This window comes from Panthera uncia, chromosome C2 (assembly GCF_023721935.1).
Source record: "Panthera uncia isolate 11264 chromosome C2, Puncia_PCG_1.0, whole genome shotgun sequence".
Classification (NCBI taxonomy): Eukaryota; Metazoa; Chordata; class Mammalia; order Carnivora; family Felidae; genus Panthera; species Panthera uncia.
The window spans coordinates 54,837,764-54,857,151 of NC_064810.1; the positions used below are offsets into that span (position 1 = coordinate 54,837,764).

Below are 19,388 nucleotides of genomic sequence, written 5' to 3' on the forward strand. Positions count from 1 at the left end.
AGCCCCCGCAGTGCTTCCAGGGTACCAGGCAGCCTCTGATTATCCCTAAAGAGCATGCACACTAATTGAGAACTGGTTGTACATGCAGTTCAGGTGCCCAAGAAATTTTTATAGGGCAGAGATCTAATAGGTATACTTGCACTAAAATCCAAATTAATATTCCCTCCAGTGAAAATCATTTCACACGACACACCTGAACATCTACTCTCTCCATCTCTGTAGATGTGAACAGGAATGACTGACATGCAGAGTGTGGGATGAAATGTGGCAAGACTGCCTGCCCTCGTCAGTAGTCAAAGCTACTTCTGTCCTTCTCAGAGCAAGAAGTTCCCTTTGGACTCACATTCCTATTGGTCCTCAGCAGCTGCACTGGTCATGTTTGTGAAACCCAGGAGCAGACAATAGATGGTATTTCTCGGTCCCAATCTTCAGGGCATAATAGGGTGATTTATGAAGTCAGGAAGAGGGACTGTCCTGGGCCCCTCAGACGACACTGCTCCCTGAAGGGGTTCTGCTCTGGCTGTTCTGATGTGCATCTAACTACTGGCGCTGTCCCAGATTGCTTAGTAAACCACAGTGTTGTTCTGTCATGTAGTGTGACATCAGCTCCTCAGGAAAAGACGAGTTAGAAAATAATTTGGACAGGGTGTCCGGGTGACTCAGTCAGTTGAGTGTCAGACTCTTGATTTCGGCTCAGGTCATGATCCCAGGGTCATGGGATCGAGCACCGTGTCGGGCTCAATGCTCAGTGAAGCTTAAGATTCTCTCTCTCCCTCTGCCCCTCTCCTCTGCTTGTGTTCTTTCTCTATAAAATAAAATACAATATAATAAAATAAAATAAAGATGAAATGAAATGAAATGAAATGAAATGAAATGAAATATAATTTGAACAAGCAATTCAAGTTAAGAAGGTGAACATCTTCTGTTGGACATCTATTTTACCCAATACTGAGCCAGGTGTGGTGGTGGGAGGTATACAAGAGAAAGAACATGTGATATCTACCCTCAAGGAACTTCTAAACTAGTTCAACATAAACAATTCACTTAACGTCTCGTTTGCTATGCTGTGAACACAGGGCCCACAAGTGTGAATATATTATGCATTATCCCTTTCGGAAAAACAACACATCACCACAGAGAAATGAGATCTTTGTAGCAAGAGTAATAAAGTAAAATATTTCAACTACAGTGAATATAATAGCTTCTTGTTAGACAAGGGTCTTTAGGTATCATAAATTTTAGATCATGGCAGTTTATGTAAGAAGACTGAAAAGTACTCTTCATGAATAAATATATTTTCTAAGGCATCTGTCTCCATGGTTATAGAGATTTGAAATCTCAGCATCCTACACAATAATGACACATTTAAAAGATTAAATTCTAAATGGGAAAATGCATTCGTACTCTTCATTACAAAGTTGTGTTCAGATATGCCATTTCAATTTGAAAAACACAGCTAAAAGTTCAGGAAGCCTTTCTTGCTCCACATTTACTGCTAAAACAACCAATGTGGGAACTGTCAGATTATACTATTTCATTTTTTTGTGTCCACGTGAGCACCACAAAAGAACAGAATGCTGTTGCTGGAATTCCTTTTTAACAGGCATGACATTTTACACAGGCTCTTCACTTGATGCAAAGACCATGAACATGACAAATTAAATCCAAATACAGTCTCTGTATTCCCATCCAAATGCCACACCTTATTTTGACCAAGTGTAAGAACATTTTGGTCTCCAAAATGTACACAGAAAGTGTTAAGTCTAACTTTTGTAGAGTGAACCAACTCAACCAAATGAAAACTAATTATTTTTGTACCTATTTGTGAAGAGTTATGCATAAATCAGATTATTCCTTTAACCTTTCATTCATTGTTTGGTAAATACTTATTACGTTGAAAGGTCCAGGCCTAGGTATTTTGGGGAACGCAAGGATGAATAAAAATGGTCCCTTCTTTCTAAAAGTTTATAGTCTAATATAGGAGACAGAACAGATACACAAATAACTATTGTACCAAGTACAAAGTAAAACATGTTCTAAGAAAGACCCATTAAGGACAAAGAGAACTGGAAAGAAGACATTTTTACAGGGAGAGAATGAGAAAAGACTTCATACAGAGAATGATATTTTTAGATCTTGAAGAGCTAAAAAAGAGACAAAGGCCACTCCAGACCAAATGGAAGGATCACAGGCACTCAGAGCAGCATGGAAATGGAGAATACACCTAAGGACTAAGGCCAGCTCAGGGCAATTCCCATAGAGGGGAAGAAACTACAGATGACCTCTGAACAACACAGGGGTTGGGCCGCCAACCCCTACAGAGCTGAGAATCTTCAACTAACTTTTGACTCCCCTAAAACTTAACCACTAATAACATATTTGTTGACTGGAAGCCTTACTGATAACAGTCAAATTAAAACATGCTTTGTATGTTAGATGTATTAAATACTGTACTCTTACAATAAGTATACTAAAGAAAAGAAAATGTCATTAGTTAAATAAGGAAGAGAAAATACACTTACTGTGCTCTACTGTATTTATCAAAAAAAAAAAAAAAAAAAATCTGCACAAGTGGACCCGCGCAGTTCAAATCCATGTTGCTCAAGGGTCAACTGTACTGCCAGGAAAGCAAAGAGAGTCAGATTAGAGAGAGCCTAGAGTGTAGGATAAGAAATTAATATTAGTCAGAAAATACTCAGGCAGAAAGACCTACAGGATGCGCAAGTGATACAGCACACACCACAAAAACACGTATGATATAAATACAGACTCATTAACATTATTTATGTACAAAGGGGTAAATGTAGAGTAGGCTTTATTCAGGGAATCAAGTTATGATCTGTGTTCTAATAACTGAAGGCATTAAGTGGATTTAAGGTGGTACCAAAAAACCCTGAATGAGATGCACTGAAAGCTATATTCCACGTGCATGATTATGATGCAATCGTCCTTATGACACAACGGGAGGTAGATGAAAATCTAACCTGTGACTTAAAGCTCATAAAGGGGCACACTTGAGGAGTGGAAAGTTTCTCAAATGCAGAGAAACTGATTTTGTAACTCTATGGCTTTAACAATTATTGTCTAGATTTACTGACAAACAGAATAACAATTATCCAGATAACACACCACATAGTAGCAGAGCCATCAAGTGACACAATGAAAATGAAAATGCTTTATCGTTTGGCCAGCAGGTGGCACTTGTCACTTGCCATAGAAACAGCGGGTAATGTGGAATGAAGTTGAAACATGGAGTTAGGAACAGATTATTCATTCATCTATTCAGAAAGGAGAAAGAGTGGAATGGGCGTTTCAGAAGCACAATTTATAAAGAGGGTTTTGGGTTGCTGACGTAGCTTATGAACTGTGTACACATAGTTCATTAGGTATTTTCCTAAACAGATATTTTGCAACGTAGCGGTCTGTTGCCTTTGTAAATGTTCTTATGTCCTTTCTGTCTGTATTCAACCTTATGAGAATGTGAGCAGATCCGTGCTGACATTAGACAAAAAGGAAACAAACTCCAACTTTATCATTTAAAAATGTGCAACTGATTCAAATTATTGAACGCCTTTGAACTTTACTTCCCTCTTTTGCTGTAACTGATATGACTGCTATGTTGCAGGGATTACATAACATACCAACTGTGGAAACGATATCTGTGGACTTAGCTACTTCATTTTCTCCTAGAGGACAAGATCTAACCATTGAGACACCTCTTTTACCAGAACAGTTTTCTGACCCACTGTGAGTATCCTCTAGCTCAGGTAGGCGGTACTCCTAGAGGTTAGTCACTCATCATACCGGTAGGGTGTGTGAGAGGTGGACATGAGCCTGTAGCTCCGGAACCATCATACTCTCTCTCCTACAATTATTTTACCACTCCTGGTTGTCAGTGATACAAAACCCAGAACCACAGAATCTAAGACCCAGAAAGGTCTTTGATTGACCTAGTGAACTTTTCATTTTCCAGATCAGGATGCCTTCAGCCATGAAAGATGAAATACAAGAGAACACGAAATGGGATGTGCAGATTTAGGTCATTTTTATATTTGCTTCCCAGTCTGGTCAGCGCATAAGTAGGCACTAGTAATGGGAGGCAGGGAGGGAGAACAAGAGGCGGGCAAACCATAATTACACGGCATGTATCTTATTACTTCCCGATATTGAATGAATGGGCACCACCAGTAGACATAGTGAATCATAGTCATACACTAACCAGTTCCTGATTTTCCAGTGATATCTACCCCACACCTGAATCATGTCTGCACTTCACCTGAATGGCACTAAGGCCCTATTTTTCTGGGCACCCTTGCCCATGTTATATTCTAACAGAACTTCATCTGAAAGGTGGTCAGGAAGAGAGTAATTCACAATGACTATTGGGCAGTTTTGAGTCTTGTTTCTGGCATCTGGCAGCTATCACCAAAATACAGTTTTTTGAATACTTTCATGGGTTATTTTTGTAAAAGGGGAATTGAGGTCACCTTCCAGAGGTCTTCTATTCAGCAATTACCATATTTTATAATGAGTTACACAGTTTTTAAAAGAGAGACATGTCACACAGATGCTGAGTCTATTTTTTAAAATACATAAGTTTAGCATGTAATTTAGAGGATTGGCACCATGAAGGAACAAGTCAGTGCTAATCTCCAAGTCTTCGTTTATAATGTTTTTCTCACCTAGAATGCCTGCCCGGTCATTTCCCTCTCTTCACCCTAAATAAACTTCAAGACACAAGTTAATTGCCGTTCCTTCTTTTTTTTTTTTTTTTAATTTTTTTTAATGTTTATTTATTTTTGAGAGAGGAAGAGACAGAGTGCAAGCTGGGGAGGGGCAGAGAGAAAGAGGGAGACACAGAATCCGAACCAGGCTCCAGGCTCCAAGCTGCCCACACAGAGCCCAATGCGGGGCTTGAACTCACGAACCTTGAGATCATGACCTGAGCCAAAGTCAGATGCTCAACCAACTGAGCCACCCAGGTGCCCCTGCCATTCCTTCTTTGAACCTTTTTTTGACTGAAGCTGCCCCACTCTCTCCCTGTAATAAACCTCTATCGTAGTTTCAGTTATGATCAGACAAGTACTGAACTAGTATTATGTTACAGTGGTTACTAATTTTCTTTTTTTTTTAAGTTTATTTATTTTGAGAGAGAGAGAGAGAGAGAGAGAGAGAGAGAACCCCAAGCAGGCTCTGTGCCACCAGCACAGAGCGCATTGTGGGACTTGAACTAATGAACTGTGAGATCAAGACTTGAGCTGAAACTAAGAGTTGGATACTTAACCAACTGAGCCACCCAGGCACCCCTGGTCACTAATTTTCAAACAGCTGTTAGACTCGGTCTGCAAAAGGACTGTTTATTATCTGAACGTGTGTTCTATTATTGATTCAACAACTATTTATTGAGTACTTACTACTTTCCAGGAACAGTTCTCGGTAACAGATTTACAGTAAACAAAACCAAGGTTATCCCTGAGCTCACAGAGCTCATGCTGTGGTATTAGAGTTACTCTGTATTTCCCACAATGCCTAGCATGGGACAGACCCAAAGGCAAGTGTGTGCTCAATGATCACCTCAAAATTAACTGGTTGCCTACGGCTGGTGAACCTTAAACAAAGCTTTCCTTGATTAGCTCCAAAACAGGGTCAGCTAAGGGCACTGAGTGTTGAAAGTGAGTTGAATATGTTAAGATTATTTTCACAAAAGAGGACGAGGAGGGTGAGGATTCTTACATCCTTTGAACTGATGGCAGCAAGTCTCTATGCAAGTACCGCTAAACTTCTTTGTTTAAATTTAAAACAGACTGAATCTATAAACCTGGATCAAATTCGTTATGAAAAACTCAACTACCAAGAAAGAAAGAATAAGCAGAATGGATGGCCCAAATGTTACCCCAACAGCTACCATCAAAATCTCTACCTTAGTAATGAATAAAACAGCCAATACTAAACAAGCAAAAGGGTAATTTAAGTCTTTGCAACTGGCAACTATTACTATCCAAGGGTCAGCTCTGACTTCCTCCATTGGAAAGAAAAAAGTATCCAGAGACTGCAATAAAGATAGAATCAATTCAGGATATGCTGTCTGTCTTCACAAATCTACAGGAGTAGTAAACAAGAAATGAAAAACAAATGAAGACATTCCACATTGGAAAGATCTGACTGTACCTACTTGTTGATTAAAATAACTGCAGGCTATGATACCTTTACTTCTGACCTGTGTTATCAAACCCACGACTAGAGGCTCTAAGAACTGTAGAAATTTTCACCAGTTTCAGGGGACAGGGAATGCTTAAGAGAATATGTTTGCAAAGCGACTCTCAGTCAGGTCTTCCTGAGAAACCCAGAGACTCCAGACTAACAGGAAGGGTCAGGTTTCTTTGGTTGTGATCCCAAGTGGTGGCTGGGCTGATCTGCACAGCAGATCCCTAGCAAAGTGGGAGAGGTAAGAAGATGAAATGAGGTGGAAAAGAAAGTTTATCTTCTAAAAAGCACAGGGAGACACATAATAATAAGGTATTAAGCCTGAGGATCATTCTCCCTGCTCCATAAGAGAATTTTCTATTCAAGTATTTTATTTCCTGACATTTACAGAGAGGTCAACACATTTGGACATAGGCTGCTGACCTCCTCAGGTTCTATTTGAGGAAGTTGACAGGCTATATTTAAAAATGCTGAATTTGGGTGTTAAATCTATAAAGTAAACAGAGATCTAATTCCTTTATTAGTTAAGAGATTAAAATAATATTTCTGCATGCCACTTTTTCTTTCACTTGAAATTGTCATGGTTTCTTACATTTACTGATAGTAATGTCTTATTTATTGAATTTTCTTAACAATTAAGTGACATTGAGTTTCTATATTAATAGGCTAATATTTTTTAAAAGACCAATTCTTCACCTCAAAAACCGACTCTCAGGGAAGAACACAATCTTGGGAAACATACAGACTTATGCCCCAGTCTTGACCATGTCGCCTATACCAGACTCTATGTGAATTTGTAGGTGGAAATAAATCTTCCTACTCCTCACGTGCACTGCTGTGTAGATGGGCTTAAATGTCACAGGTAGTATTTTTTTTAACAACTCACCTCCCTTTCTGAGCCCCTGGGGCACTGTGCTCCCTCCCAAACAGTCCTTAGCCCCAAAATGAAAAGCAGGGGACAAAAAAAGAAGGAAACAACCACTTTAGTTCATGTGCACACATAAAACCAACAGCTCAAAGAGTTTGGGTAGATTTTGGAAAGAATTAACAACAGCTCACCTGTGGCTGCTGTTCTGCCAGTCGATTGTGGTACCTTTGGACTGCCTCTCGAAGTTGTTTCTCCTTCTCATTTTTTGATGGTGACACTCTGCTCATGGTGCCCAGGGGGATGGAAGGTAGGCTTTCTGCCTGATGACAACTTCACGATCAACAAGAAACAACATCAGGAGGAAATATCAAACTGTTTATTGTCTGTGAAAGATGACTTACTTCTATGAACAGATACTCCTTACGCCTTATATCCAAAACGTGACTACAAAGGAAGAGCACTGTATTGATGACTTTTGGCAATACATGACATTACGTCTCCAGCCTGCATGGAAAAGAGCTTAAGGGAAAATGTGGAGGGTGGTATATTTACAAGAATGGGAGAACCTTCATTACTTTACCAATGCTTCATTTATCCTGCATTATCATGAAATGAGGCCTTTTGCAAAGATGTCCTCAGATAATTGAAGCTTATCTCATTATTGCCAAACATTTTTTCCCCAAGAAACTTTGGAGAGAAATCTCCATGTCTCTCTTAATGACACCAAATAATTCTGCTCTGGAACACATGGATCCCTTGTTTGAGAACTCAGGAGGGCTGTGAAGCACTGTGACCACTGTGGTGCCATGCAGTCACTCAGTCACAGCCTTGGGGGCTTACGGAGCCGTGCACAGCCCTTCATCACCGATCAGCCCCACACCCTGGCTGCAGCGTGCTCCCAGCTCCCGCCCTTCTCTCCCTGCTGTTGTGGTAAACACACTTGCAGGGGCCTCTGTGCTGCCCAGTCTTACTGCTGTGCTGTTTCTAATCACTAGTTGGTTAACACACGTAGTATATAATCAAGTAGAACTGTATGTAAATGAACAGTAGGCAGACCGTGGACAAGAGCCTCCCTCGTTATGGTTCCATAAAAATACTAACCACCTTTGAAACATATGGCTTGGGAGGTTTGGGGTATTTTGTTTTGTTTTGTTTTGTTATTTTCCTACTCTTGGTCACATGGCTATGTTCTGTAGACTTGAGTTAGCCAAACTATAAAAAAATTGATATGTGATATTGTTTCTCTTGATAGCAAGGCTTGTCAAGGAAAAAAAGTTCAACTCCCACCAGGCATGGCTTTTAGTCAGGGCATGACTGGGCATGTTCAGAAGTGGGGCAAAATGTCAAGGTGAATTCTGAGAGCCTGTTTTACACGAGGGTTTTTCTCTTATTTACACGAACCAAAAATAAGGGGGAAGGGACAAAGTTTGTATGAAATAAATGTGTTGTGAAGCTGGGACAGGAAGGAGGGGGCCAAGATTAGGGCCTTCTCCCAGCTGAAACAGTGCTGGAGAAGCAGAGCTGATCAAACCCATGATTTGTGTTTTTCAGGGCTTCAGGGTATATTTTTCTTGCCCCTTAGGAGAAGGGAGTGAGGAACTGTGGTCAAATTCAAGCAGGACTGTGAAAAAGCACTTAATTCTACCCACATATGGTATTCGCTGTTATTGTGAGTTTCAAACAGAGGAGGCAACTAAACAAATCAGGGGGTATCTACTATATGTACAGCTACCTGCAGTGCTGATTTGAAGACATCTGTGGGGTGGTACCTATAGAGGTTTCTATTTTGAGCAAAAACCCTGTGGCAACGTGCAGTTTTTATTCAGAAAAGAATAACCTCAAGTATTTTAATAAAACACAATCCTGTCAATTATCTTTAGTTAAAGATTTTGGGAAGCAAATTAAATTTTAACTTGCAACACGACCCATGAATATTTTTAAATATCGTTCTCACAATGCAGACTTCTTTGGTTCAGTCAAATGATAAGCATCATTCTTACCCTGTTGGTGATCCCCATTTATAAATGCAGATAAACACAGAGCATGAATGGAATGGAAGTATACTGATACCTATTTCTCAGCTACTGTGATAAAAAATGTCTAGCCTCCCTCAGAAGAAGAAAAAAGAAAAGAAAAGAGAGAAAAAAAAAGAGGTTAGAGAGGGAGAGAGCCAAAGCATAAGAGACTCTTAAAAACTGAGAACAAACTGAGGGTTGATGGGGGGTGGGAGGGAGGGGAGGGTGGGTGATAGGTATTGAGGAGGGCACTTTTTGGGATGAGCACTGGGTGTTGTATGGAAACCAATTTGACAATAAATTTCATTTTAAAAATAAAAATAAAGTGGAAACGAAAAACAGGCTCTGGTGGTCCAAAAAAGAATGGTTTCATTTTACCTGCTGGGTCAACTCTGAATACTACCATTTGTAAAATGGTATGTTTTGTCACTATAGCGTATATAACTGGCATTAGGCTTCCTGAAATATAAAAGGATGCCTTCAGAATCTAAAAAAACAAGACAAACGAATACATAAAAAGCAGAATCAGACCTATAGATACAGAGAACAAACCGACAGTTGCCAGAGGGAAAGGGGTGGGGCATGGGCAAAATGGGTGAAGGGCAGTGGGAGATACAGGCTTCCAGTGATGGAATGAATAAGTCTCAGGCATAAAAGGTACAGTGTAGGGAATATAGTCCACGATACTGTAATAGTGTTGTATGGTGAGGGATGGTAGCTACACCTGTGGTGAACATAGAGCAAGGTATATAGATGTTGAATCGCTGTGTTGTACACTTTGAAACTAACATAACATTGTGTGTAATGTTACTCAAAAAAAATTTGAAACACACACAAAGAGGATGCCTTTGGAGACTGGATGTGATAAGGCAGAAAGAGTACAAGTTTACACCTACAGCTTTAGCTTCAAATTTTAGCTCTGGAGAGGAATCCTGGACAAGTCATGGGGCCTCTCTTAGTCCGTTTCCTCCTCTGAGAAATGGTGAAAGTTCATACAGTTATTGTAAACGGGAAATGAGATAACATATGTAATTGCTTTGTAAGAAAAAGCTGTTATTATATTTCCTGCCTAAATTCTGGTTACACAGATTGTTCATTCAAATGCTGTTCATTGCTATTAACCCTACTGACAATTGGCAATTAACTGCTTACCATAACACTATATTTTCTATAAATACAGATGATGCCACTTTTTGCCATTACTCTGGCCTTCCATTCATCAAATGTTGTCTAAAAACTATACTGCATTTCTCATCACTTTAATACACCAATTTCATGTGATTCTATCCAAATCCAATGGCACAGGGTGTTGCTATTTCATGGTGTATTCTCAAAGTACATAGGTCCATCCTACCATATTGAATTGGAACTATTAATGACTTTCAATAAAGTGTCAACTCTCTAGTAATTGCCCTCATAATCAAGAGTTTTTCTTTATATATCTCCTAAATCTCTTGCTGGCACATTAAGCATATTTTTTGTCCTAATCTTTTCAGTGCAAATGAAATACACATGGTCAAAATTATGTCAGCATATTTCAAGAATCAAGGACATAAATTATAAATATAAGATGACTCTCTGCATTTTAGGCTTTGAGAGACCATCAGTTTTCTGTCAATGTGGCTAAATTTATCTTGCCTGTCATCACAAGGGGCACTGTAATGCAGCTTTGAAACTAATTTTGCTATGTTCTCTGATGGCATCACCACATTTCAAGAAGAGGGTGAGAGTGTGCCAATCCAGGGACAATGGTAAGCTGGAGGTAAAGAAAGCTGTAGAGGACAGATCCCAGTTCTGTGAGTCCAAGAATGCCCAAGGCTGGGCTAAGAAGTCATAGATATATGTTAGACATGTGGGGAGGGACCTCAATTCTTATAACTAAGAAGCCCCCAGTAACCAGAAACTTAGTAAATTGTCTTTCTAAGGGACTCAGCTGGACCCAGAGAAGATACAAAAGGTACTATGGTTACACCCCATCCTAAATGATAGAAAGTCAATTTCAAGAGAGGTTCTGTTACCTGTTCAAGGTTTCACAGCTAATGGAGCCAGGCGTCAATCCCAGGCAGCCTGGCCTCAGAGTCAGAACTCTAAACACTATCCTAATGTTGCATGAAAAGTTTTTACCTCACAGGAAGGGATCAATACTATTAACTATTCTAAATACTGAAATTGAGCCAACTCATGGTTCCTATGTGGGAAATATTTAAGTTTCAAGTTAGGGCTAGAAACTAGTGACAAGTCAGAAGACCCTGGCCAGTAGCTTTAGCAACATGTTTCTCAGCCCCCATCTGGGTTTCAGCTTTCACTTCTGTAAAATGAAGGAATGAGACCAGATCAGTAGTGTCTAATCATGCTCGCTGCAGCTCTAAAGCTCAAAGCTCTAAGCTCCCCAGAGCTTTGTACAGAGAGCATAGAACAGAAATGATAAGTGGATGTCTTTGGCCCCCAGATTTCCAGCTTCCATTTCAATCAGGAAAGTTCTGCACTTATCTTATAGATTTGGGGTGTGAGATAAGTGTTATTTGGAAAACAAACAAACAAACAAGCAAGTTCTCCTGTAAAACAAGAAATAAGACTGAAAACCCCCAGGCCATCTAAGAGTCCTTACCACTTCTGGCATTTTCCTTTTTTTCCCCTCTTTTTTCTTTAATTTTATTTTTTTATTTTTTAAAATTTACATCCAAATGGCATTCTCCTTAGTCTCTAAATATGGCTAACCTGAGGACTCCAGGTGAAAGGGGTTTTAGCAGCAGTTTCTAAAATTTTTTTTTAATTTTCTCTCTCTTGGTTTTTTGTTTGTTTGTTTGTTTGTTTTAAGACTAGATAAAAATAACCAAACAGGAATTATTACACTAATGTCTATATTTGCAATATTGATCCACTTATGCAGGCCAAAAACTTAGGACAAACTCTATGGAGAAGCAATGTTTGAATTAGGGGTGCCTTCATTAAAAGGGGGTACTCACTCTTTTCTCCCCAAGGAAGGTCACAGAAGTCTAACAGGCCAGTAATAACAGTGACATTCATCAATACTTAATCAGTCTTTTTCCTGTTTTAGTCTGAACTTCTTCCTCCAGGAGCACAAAGCAATGAAATCAATATGTGACTTAAACAGAAAAAAGCACATGGTCTAACAGGCTAGTGCCCCTGGAGACACCCTCTGGATAAGACTCCTTTATGATAAAGCCATACATTGTGTGAAAATGAACTGGAAGGCAGAACTCAAACACTGGGTCATGGTCTCCTGCTGCACACGTTGCACACAGCTGCACGTCCCCAAAGTTTGCAAATAGTTACATCCAGGTCTCTTATCTTGATGGCAAAGTACATTAACAAAGTGTCTCTCCATAGGTGGCAAAGAGATAGAAACAGTTCACAGGGATGATAGCTATTAAGCTATGATATCTATAGCTGAAATTTCCTAGTCTCATACATAATTATGTTAGGAATTAAAAATGGATAAAGAATTTTAGAAAACTATCAAAAACTACCTGTTTTCCAAGATGTTAGGATTATTTGCACAAATCCAGAGATCAAAAAATTCTTTTTCCTGATAATTGATAGAAGAAGGCAAGACTCTCCATTTAAGGCAAAGATCTGAGAATGAAAACAAAATCACACACAAGAAAGACCACAATCAGAAGTGAACCTAGCACAGTTACATGGCTGATTGCACATACCAAAAGTATGAGCTATCTTTTGAAACAAAGCAAGTTAATCTATCATCACATACCTTTTATATTTGATAGCATAACTAGTCTGGGATTCTATGAGCTACACTGGGGCACCACCACCAATAAATTATTATTATTATTGTTTTGTCATTGTTGTTATTGCTTAAGTTCTTTCCAGTTGGTTTCTGCTAGTTTTAGCCAAAAGAATCTTAACTAATAGATTCCTCTCCACCTCTTCTTGAACAGGGGAACATTTCTAGTGACTTGACTCTTCCATTTTCTCTGATTCAGTATTTCTCTGCTGCCAACACCACTTTCCATCTCCAACCACATGACTAACATAACAAGGAAAATCAAGTTCTCTGAACAATTCAGTTTTTTTTCCTGTGTTTGTCTCCTGCTCTTATTCCACTCTCCAGCCTACAGTTTGGTTTCTGACCTCATTTGTCTATTTCTTCCTTTCACTCCTTCCTGCCTATAGGACCAAGGGACCCCACTCTTTCCAGGATTAATGCTAATCCTGAATTCTATCCACATACACAGCTCATGGCTCTTAGGTAAACATTTTCCCTGTTCGTCTATGATGGAAACAGTTTGCACACTGGTTCAAGTCACACAGCGTTCAAGTCACAATGGTTAAGAACTGGAATAGCTCAGGAGCCTGGCTGGCTCAGTCGGTTAAGCTTCCAACTTCGGCTCAGGTCACGATCTCACGGTTCGTGGGTTTGAGGTCCGTGTCGGGCTTTCTGCTGACCACTCGAAGCCTGGAGCCTGCTTTGGATTCTGTGCCCCTGTCTCTCTGCCCCTCCACAGCCTGCACTCTTTTTCTGTGTCTCTCTCTCAAAAATAAATAAAAACATTAAAAAAGTTTTTTTTTTTAAAGAGAACTGGAATAGTTCTACCACTTGCTACCTCCATGATTCTGGATGAACTACTTCTCTGTGCTTCAGTATCATTATCTGTAACAAGATATTAATATTAGCACTTACCTAAAGGAATTGTTAAGGATTAAATGACATAACAATTTTAAGAGCCAACATTGCGAGGCACTATTTATGATGCTGAATTTTATGTGTCAGTTTGACTGGGCCGTGGCATACCCAGATATTTGGCCATACATTATTCTGAGTGTGTCTTTGAGGGTGTTTGGGATGAGAACAACTCTTGCATTGGTAGACTGAGTTAAAAAGATTACCCTTCCTAATGTGGGCCTGAAGGCCTGAATAGAACTCCAAAAGGGTTACTAAGAAAGAGTAACCTTCTTAGAGTTCCTTCTAAGAAAGAAGGAACTTTTTCTTCTTGACTGTCCTCACATTGAGCTGAGACATCAGTTTTTTCCTGACTTCCGATTCAAACTAAAACATCGGCTCGTCCTGGGTAGCAAGGCTGTCAACATTCAGACTCGAACCATATTACTGGGTCTCCTGGCCCTCAGGCCTTCAGCCTCAAACTGGAGTTAAATCAATGGCTCTCTTGGGTCTCCAGCTTGCTGACTGCAGGTCTCGGGACTCTTTAGTCTCCTTAATCATGTGAACCAATTCCCTATAATTAATATCTATCCATCTATTCACCTCTCCTTTTGGTTCTGGTTCTCTGGAGGACCCTAATATGCCATCCTAAGCACTTAGTAAATTTTGCATGTGTTAATTCATATTATTTTCATCAAACTGTATGATTTAGCTACAAATGCTAACCCCATTTTAAGAGTCTAAACACTGAGGCTTAAAGAAGGTAAGGAATTTGCCCAATTTCATACAGCTCTTGGGTACTAGAGGCTGGATTCTGACAGTACCCCGCAAACATCAAAAACACACAGAAATTTTCAGCTATTATTAATACCATCCAATAGACTGTTGCATATAGTCATCAATTTCCTCAATTATACCTTCTAAATACATGCCATGTATGTTCTTCTCAAATCCCACGGCTATGCCCTTCTTCAAACGTACAATTTCTCCCCTGGATCCTGGATTATGCCCATGGCATAATCTGACCTCAACCTTTGCTCTAGCTCTCCTCCAAATCATCCTGCATTGAGCTGCCAGAGCAAGCTTCCTACAAGTTACAAACGACAGTCAGGTCCTCTTTGGATCATCCCAGGGATGAGGTCGGAGAAGTGTTCCCTTGACACTGTGTAAACAACTACAAAATTGTGCACACGGCGTGCACTTTCTTTGTTTGCCTGGCTGCCTTCTCCACTGGATGGCAGACTCCTTGCAGATAGAAGAGAGTGTCTTTAGTTCTCTAACCCTCTGTATAGTGGCTGGTAGATGTATCAGAGACATGCACTAAGTGCTGAATGCTTCAGTGATGTCTGTTGTTCTTATACTGAAACACTTCCAAAGACTCTTCATTACTTATCAGAGTAAACACTCCTTACTCTGGCCTTTAAGTCACTCTAATTAAAGTTTACTCAACCTACTCTTAGCTTTTATTATTAATTCATCATCCATTCAGTAGCTAACTTCTAAGTACTAGTTAACACAGTGCTACATATTAAAATTTTTTGAACGACTGTATCTATTATTCTATGACAAAAATTTTAGTTGAAGTATCCGCTTGATATTAACACACATGTCCCACTACATCTCTGCCTGTCAAAATTCTACCTTAGACAGAGGTAGAGGAAGACAGTGGGGGAGCGGAAGGAGCCTAGGCTCACCTTGTCCCATGAACACAACCAGATAACTATCAAATCATCCTGAATGCTCCAGGAATAGACCTGACGGACCTAATGACTGGCAGAACAAACTCCACAACCAAAGGGAGAGAGGAGGCCACATCGAAGAAGGTAAAAAAAATTCTACTTTAAAGACCATAGCACAAGCTACCTCTATCACAAAGCCTGGCCTCAACTTCCTCCACCTCCCTTTTGGAATCCTCAAATAATTTTATGCCTCTTTGACGTCACTTACCTAATTTTCATTTTTATTACAATTCGTTTCATGTGTATCTTAACCTCTCTCCTAGGCCCTAACCCCTTTGAAAGCAAGAACCCTATCCTACCCACCTTTGTCTTTCTCACACCCCATTTTTAACACAATGACTTGCATATTGACTCACTAAGTGTTTGCTGATTGGAATGGAATTCAACACTCACCACACTGAATGATGAATGGTATGGCCATGGCTTGTCTTCTTTGATACTGAATAGAATCTAAAGATTTCTCTCCATCCTTATTATTCTGGTATCCAAATTCATTCCAAAACCGTGTTAGATTTCTATTACCTAAAAAAAAAAAAAAAGGCAAAAATTAATGAAAGAAAATAAATCAACAAGATCAGGATTGATAAGCAAAGTTGAATACAAACACGTGTATATACAGTACGATCTCAACTATGTAAAAACTAGTACATAGACAGAAATAAGAAATAAAAGTATTAACATTAGTCTTCTCTGAGTATGAGTGAAATTTGTCTTCTTTATACTTTCTCGCATTTCCCAACCTAAATACAATCAACATATTATTATATTTGTTATAATGGCACAATATTTTTATAACAAAATTAAAAACACTAGCAGTTATAAAAGCATATACATACCTCTACTATTGCAATAAAATACATTGATATTTAAGGCTCTTTTCTTAAATACTCCCAGAAGCAACTGTACTTGTTAAACTTAAAGGCCACCCTGAAGACTATTGGTTTAGTGGGGTGCCTGGGTGGCTTAGTTGGTTGAGTATCCGACTTCGGCTCAGGTCACAGTCTCATAGTTCATGAGTTCAAGCCCTGTTTTGGCCTCTCGGCTGTCAGCACAGAGCCTGCTTTGGATCTTCTGTCCCCCACTTTCTCTGCCCCTCCTCTGCTTATACTCTCTCAAAACTGAATAAACATAAAAAAAAAAAAAGACCATTGGTATAGATATTTATCATCTGGCCTCATAGCCACAGTTTCTTCATCTTTATTTTAGCTCTGGTTCTTTTTCCTTCCAGTCTTTTATGCCCTAGCCTTGGCCCAGATTCTATACTCCCTCCTTGCTTAGAAACAACACTTGTCAAGGAGGACCATCAGGAGCCCTTCTTAAGAGGTTGTGTTCTTATCCTTTGATCCAGCAACTGCACTGGTAGGACTCTTCCCTACAAACACACAAAATAAATAAACACACAATATGTATTACAACACTGTTTGGAATGGCAAGAACAACAACAAAAAGTGGAAATAACATAAAAGCCTAAAGAGGAAATGGTAAATGCTATTTCCAAACAAGGAGATACAAGGCGACCTTTAAAACAGGTAGTTAGAGCTAAATGCACAGCTGTTTCAAGACCTTTTGGATAGAACGTTAATGATATTTTTTTTTTTAAAGACATAAAACAGAATACCTTGTATAATCAATTTTTGTCATTTATTAAAAGCTTATACATACACAATTTTGATAGGCACACCTTTCTATTCCTAAAAGAAACAACAGGAAGTTTTAATAGTAGATGCTACCGGAGAGAGGTTGAGAGGTTGAGAGGTTGAGAAGGCCAAGGAAGACACTTTCACTTTCCATTTTTAACTTTCTGAATGCTTTGTTGTTTTTTTAATTTTTTAAAAGTTTATTTATATTTTGAGAGAGACGGAGAAAGCGTGAGTGGGGAGAGGCAGAGAGAGAGAGGGAGAGAGAGAATCCCAGACAGGTTCCACACCACCAGCACAGAGCCTGGTGCCGGGCTCAAACCCATGAAACAGTGAGATCATGACCTGAGTCGAAACCGAGATTTGGACTGAGCCACCCAGGCACCCCCTGAACATTTTGTATATTTTTACCTGGCACATATTACTTTAAAAATGCTTTTTAAAAAAAAGAACCTATGCTTACCATTGTGTCCAATATGGTAACCACTAACCACACATGGCTACTAAGCACTTGAGAAGTGGCAGATATAAAACATTTCATCAATGTACAAGGTCAAAACAGTGAGGGTCTAACATACATACCTTGGAAATAAATATATGCAACAACCTGAACACAGGACTGTATAATCTATGCAGAATACAAATAAACATCCTTACCCCTTACTGTTCCTGTTAAAATTTAGGTCCAGAATGCTGTGTGCCATTAAGAGCAGCAAGGAAAGAATGCAGACTTCCAAAGGAACTATGAAATTGGGCCAGGCTGAAAGCTGTCCTCACAAATTCCCAGGTCTCCTCCCTTGTCTCTTCATGGAACTGCTAACAGCTCTCACATCAAATTTCCCTTTGGACTCTGGTTCTTAGGCTTTTCTCAACTCAAACTCTTGGCTTTTGCTAACTGTTCAGCAGGTAGTCTTGCCCCAGCCCCCAGACTCCACTTCTTCACTGCACACCACATTCTGAAATGTTCTTTGGTGTCTGCACAGGGCTTGTAAGACCTTGTTCTCTGATTTCCACATGAACTACTCAGTTCTTACTGTGTCAAGGCAAGAGCTGCTGTTTAGATTAAAGTCAGGAGGCTTCAAGTGTTGTCTCTGCCACGCATTAGTTGTATAATTGTGGGAAGCTACTGAATTTTCTGATCATAAAGTGAGTGTTTACAATAACTTGCTTTACAGGGTTATCATAAGGAATAAACGTGAAGGTGTGTTAAAAACTACAGCACTCTTGGGCACCTGGGTGGCTCAGTCAGTTGAGTGTCCAACTTTGGCTCAGGTCACGATCTCACCATTCGTAAGTTCGAGCCCCGCGTCAGGCTCTGTGCTGACAGCTCAGAGCCCGGACCCTGCTTCGGATTCTGTGTCTTCCTCTCTCTTTGCTCCTCCCCTGCTCACACTTTGTCTCTCTCTCAAAAAAAAAATAAATAAATAAACATTAAAAAAAATTTTTTTAAACCTACAGCACTCTGCAGAAGTTTAAGCTGCTGCTGCATTATATTTGTCCTCTCTTTAAATATTGCTTCCCCAAGGAGGCTGTACCTTTTGAAAGGAGAAGTTGTGCTTTATAACTTTGCATGCCTTCAACACAGAGGTCAGCATTCTGCACGTAACAAGCCCTCAAAAAATGCTGCTTCTAATCTTGACAAAATATGTTATTGATATGCTGTTATGGTTTAAAATGAAGGTGAAATAATGTCTCTTCCTGAAACATTAACTGAACACAGTTAACACAGCCCAACTCACTTCTATAACAAGTATCAACCATGAACCCCAACATAAATATTCTAAGGTTTGTGAAGCTACTAGGATGTTAGAAACACCAGCACACACCTCTCAAGGGTAGGAGGATAATCTGTGATACACCACTCTTTTTTTTTTTAATTTTTAAAAATGTTTACATATTTATTTTGAGAGAGTGAGCAAGCAGGGGAGGGGCAGAGAGAGAGGGAAACAGAATCCCAAGCAGGTTCTGCACCATCAGCATGGAGCTCGATGTAGGGCTTGAACCCACAAACCATGAGATCACAGCCTGAGCCACAATCAAGAGTCGGACACTTAACTGACTGAGCCATCCAGGTGCCCCTTAAAAAAAAAAAAAAATTGATGTTTATTTGTTTATGTGATCATACCACTCTTTAACACCTATGTATTACATTTTAGTTTACTCTATGCCTATTTTTCCCTCTAGAGAGTGAAATCCTTGAAGACAGTGGCTATGTTAGGATCTTGTTTTCAGAGGCAGACACATAGAGCTTAATGTTTACTTATAAGACTAAATAATACTGAA

General features: G+C 39.5%; 1 protein-coding gene across 1 annotated transcript in view; it reads right to left on the reverse strand.

Moving 5' to 3' along the window:
* The window catches only part of MORC1 (MORC family CW-type zinc finger 1), a 164,869-nt gene that overhangs the window by 62,097 nt on the left and 83,384 nt on the right, over window positions 1–19,388 (reverse strand). Inside the window, 3 exon segments of the mRNA XM_049629169.1 lie at window positions 7,264–7,402; window positions 12,579–12,684; window positions 15,862–15,990. Of these exon segments, the coding sequence (XP_049485126.1) occupies window positions 7,264–7,402; window positions 12,579–12,684; window positions 15,862–15,990 (374 nt within the window).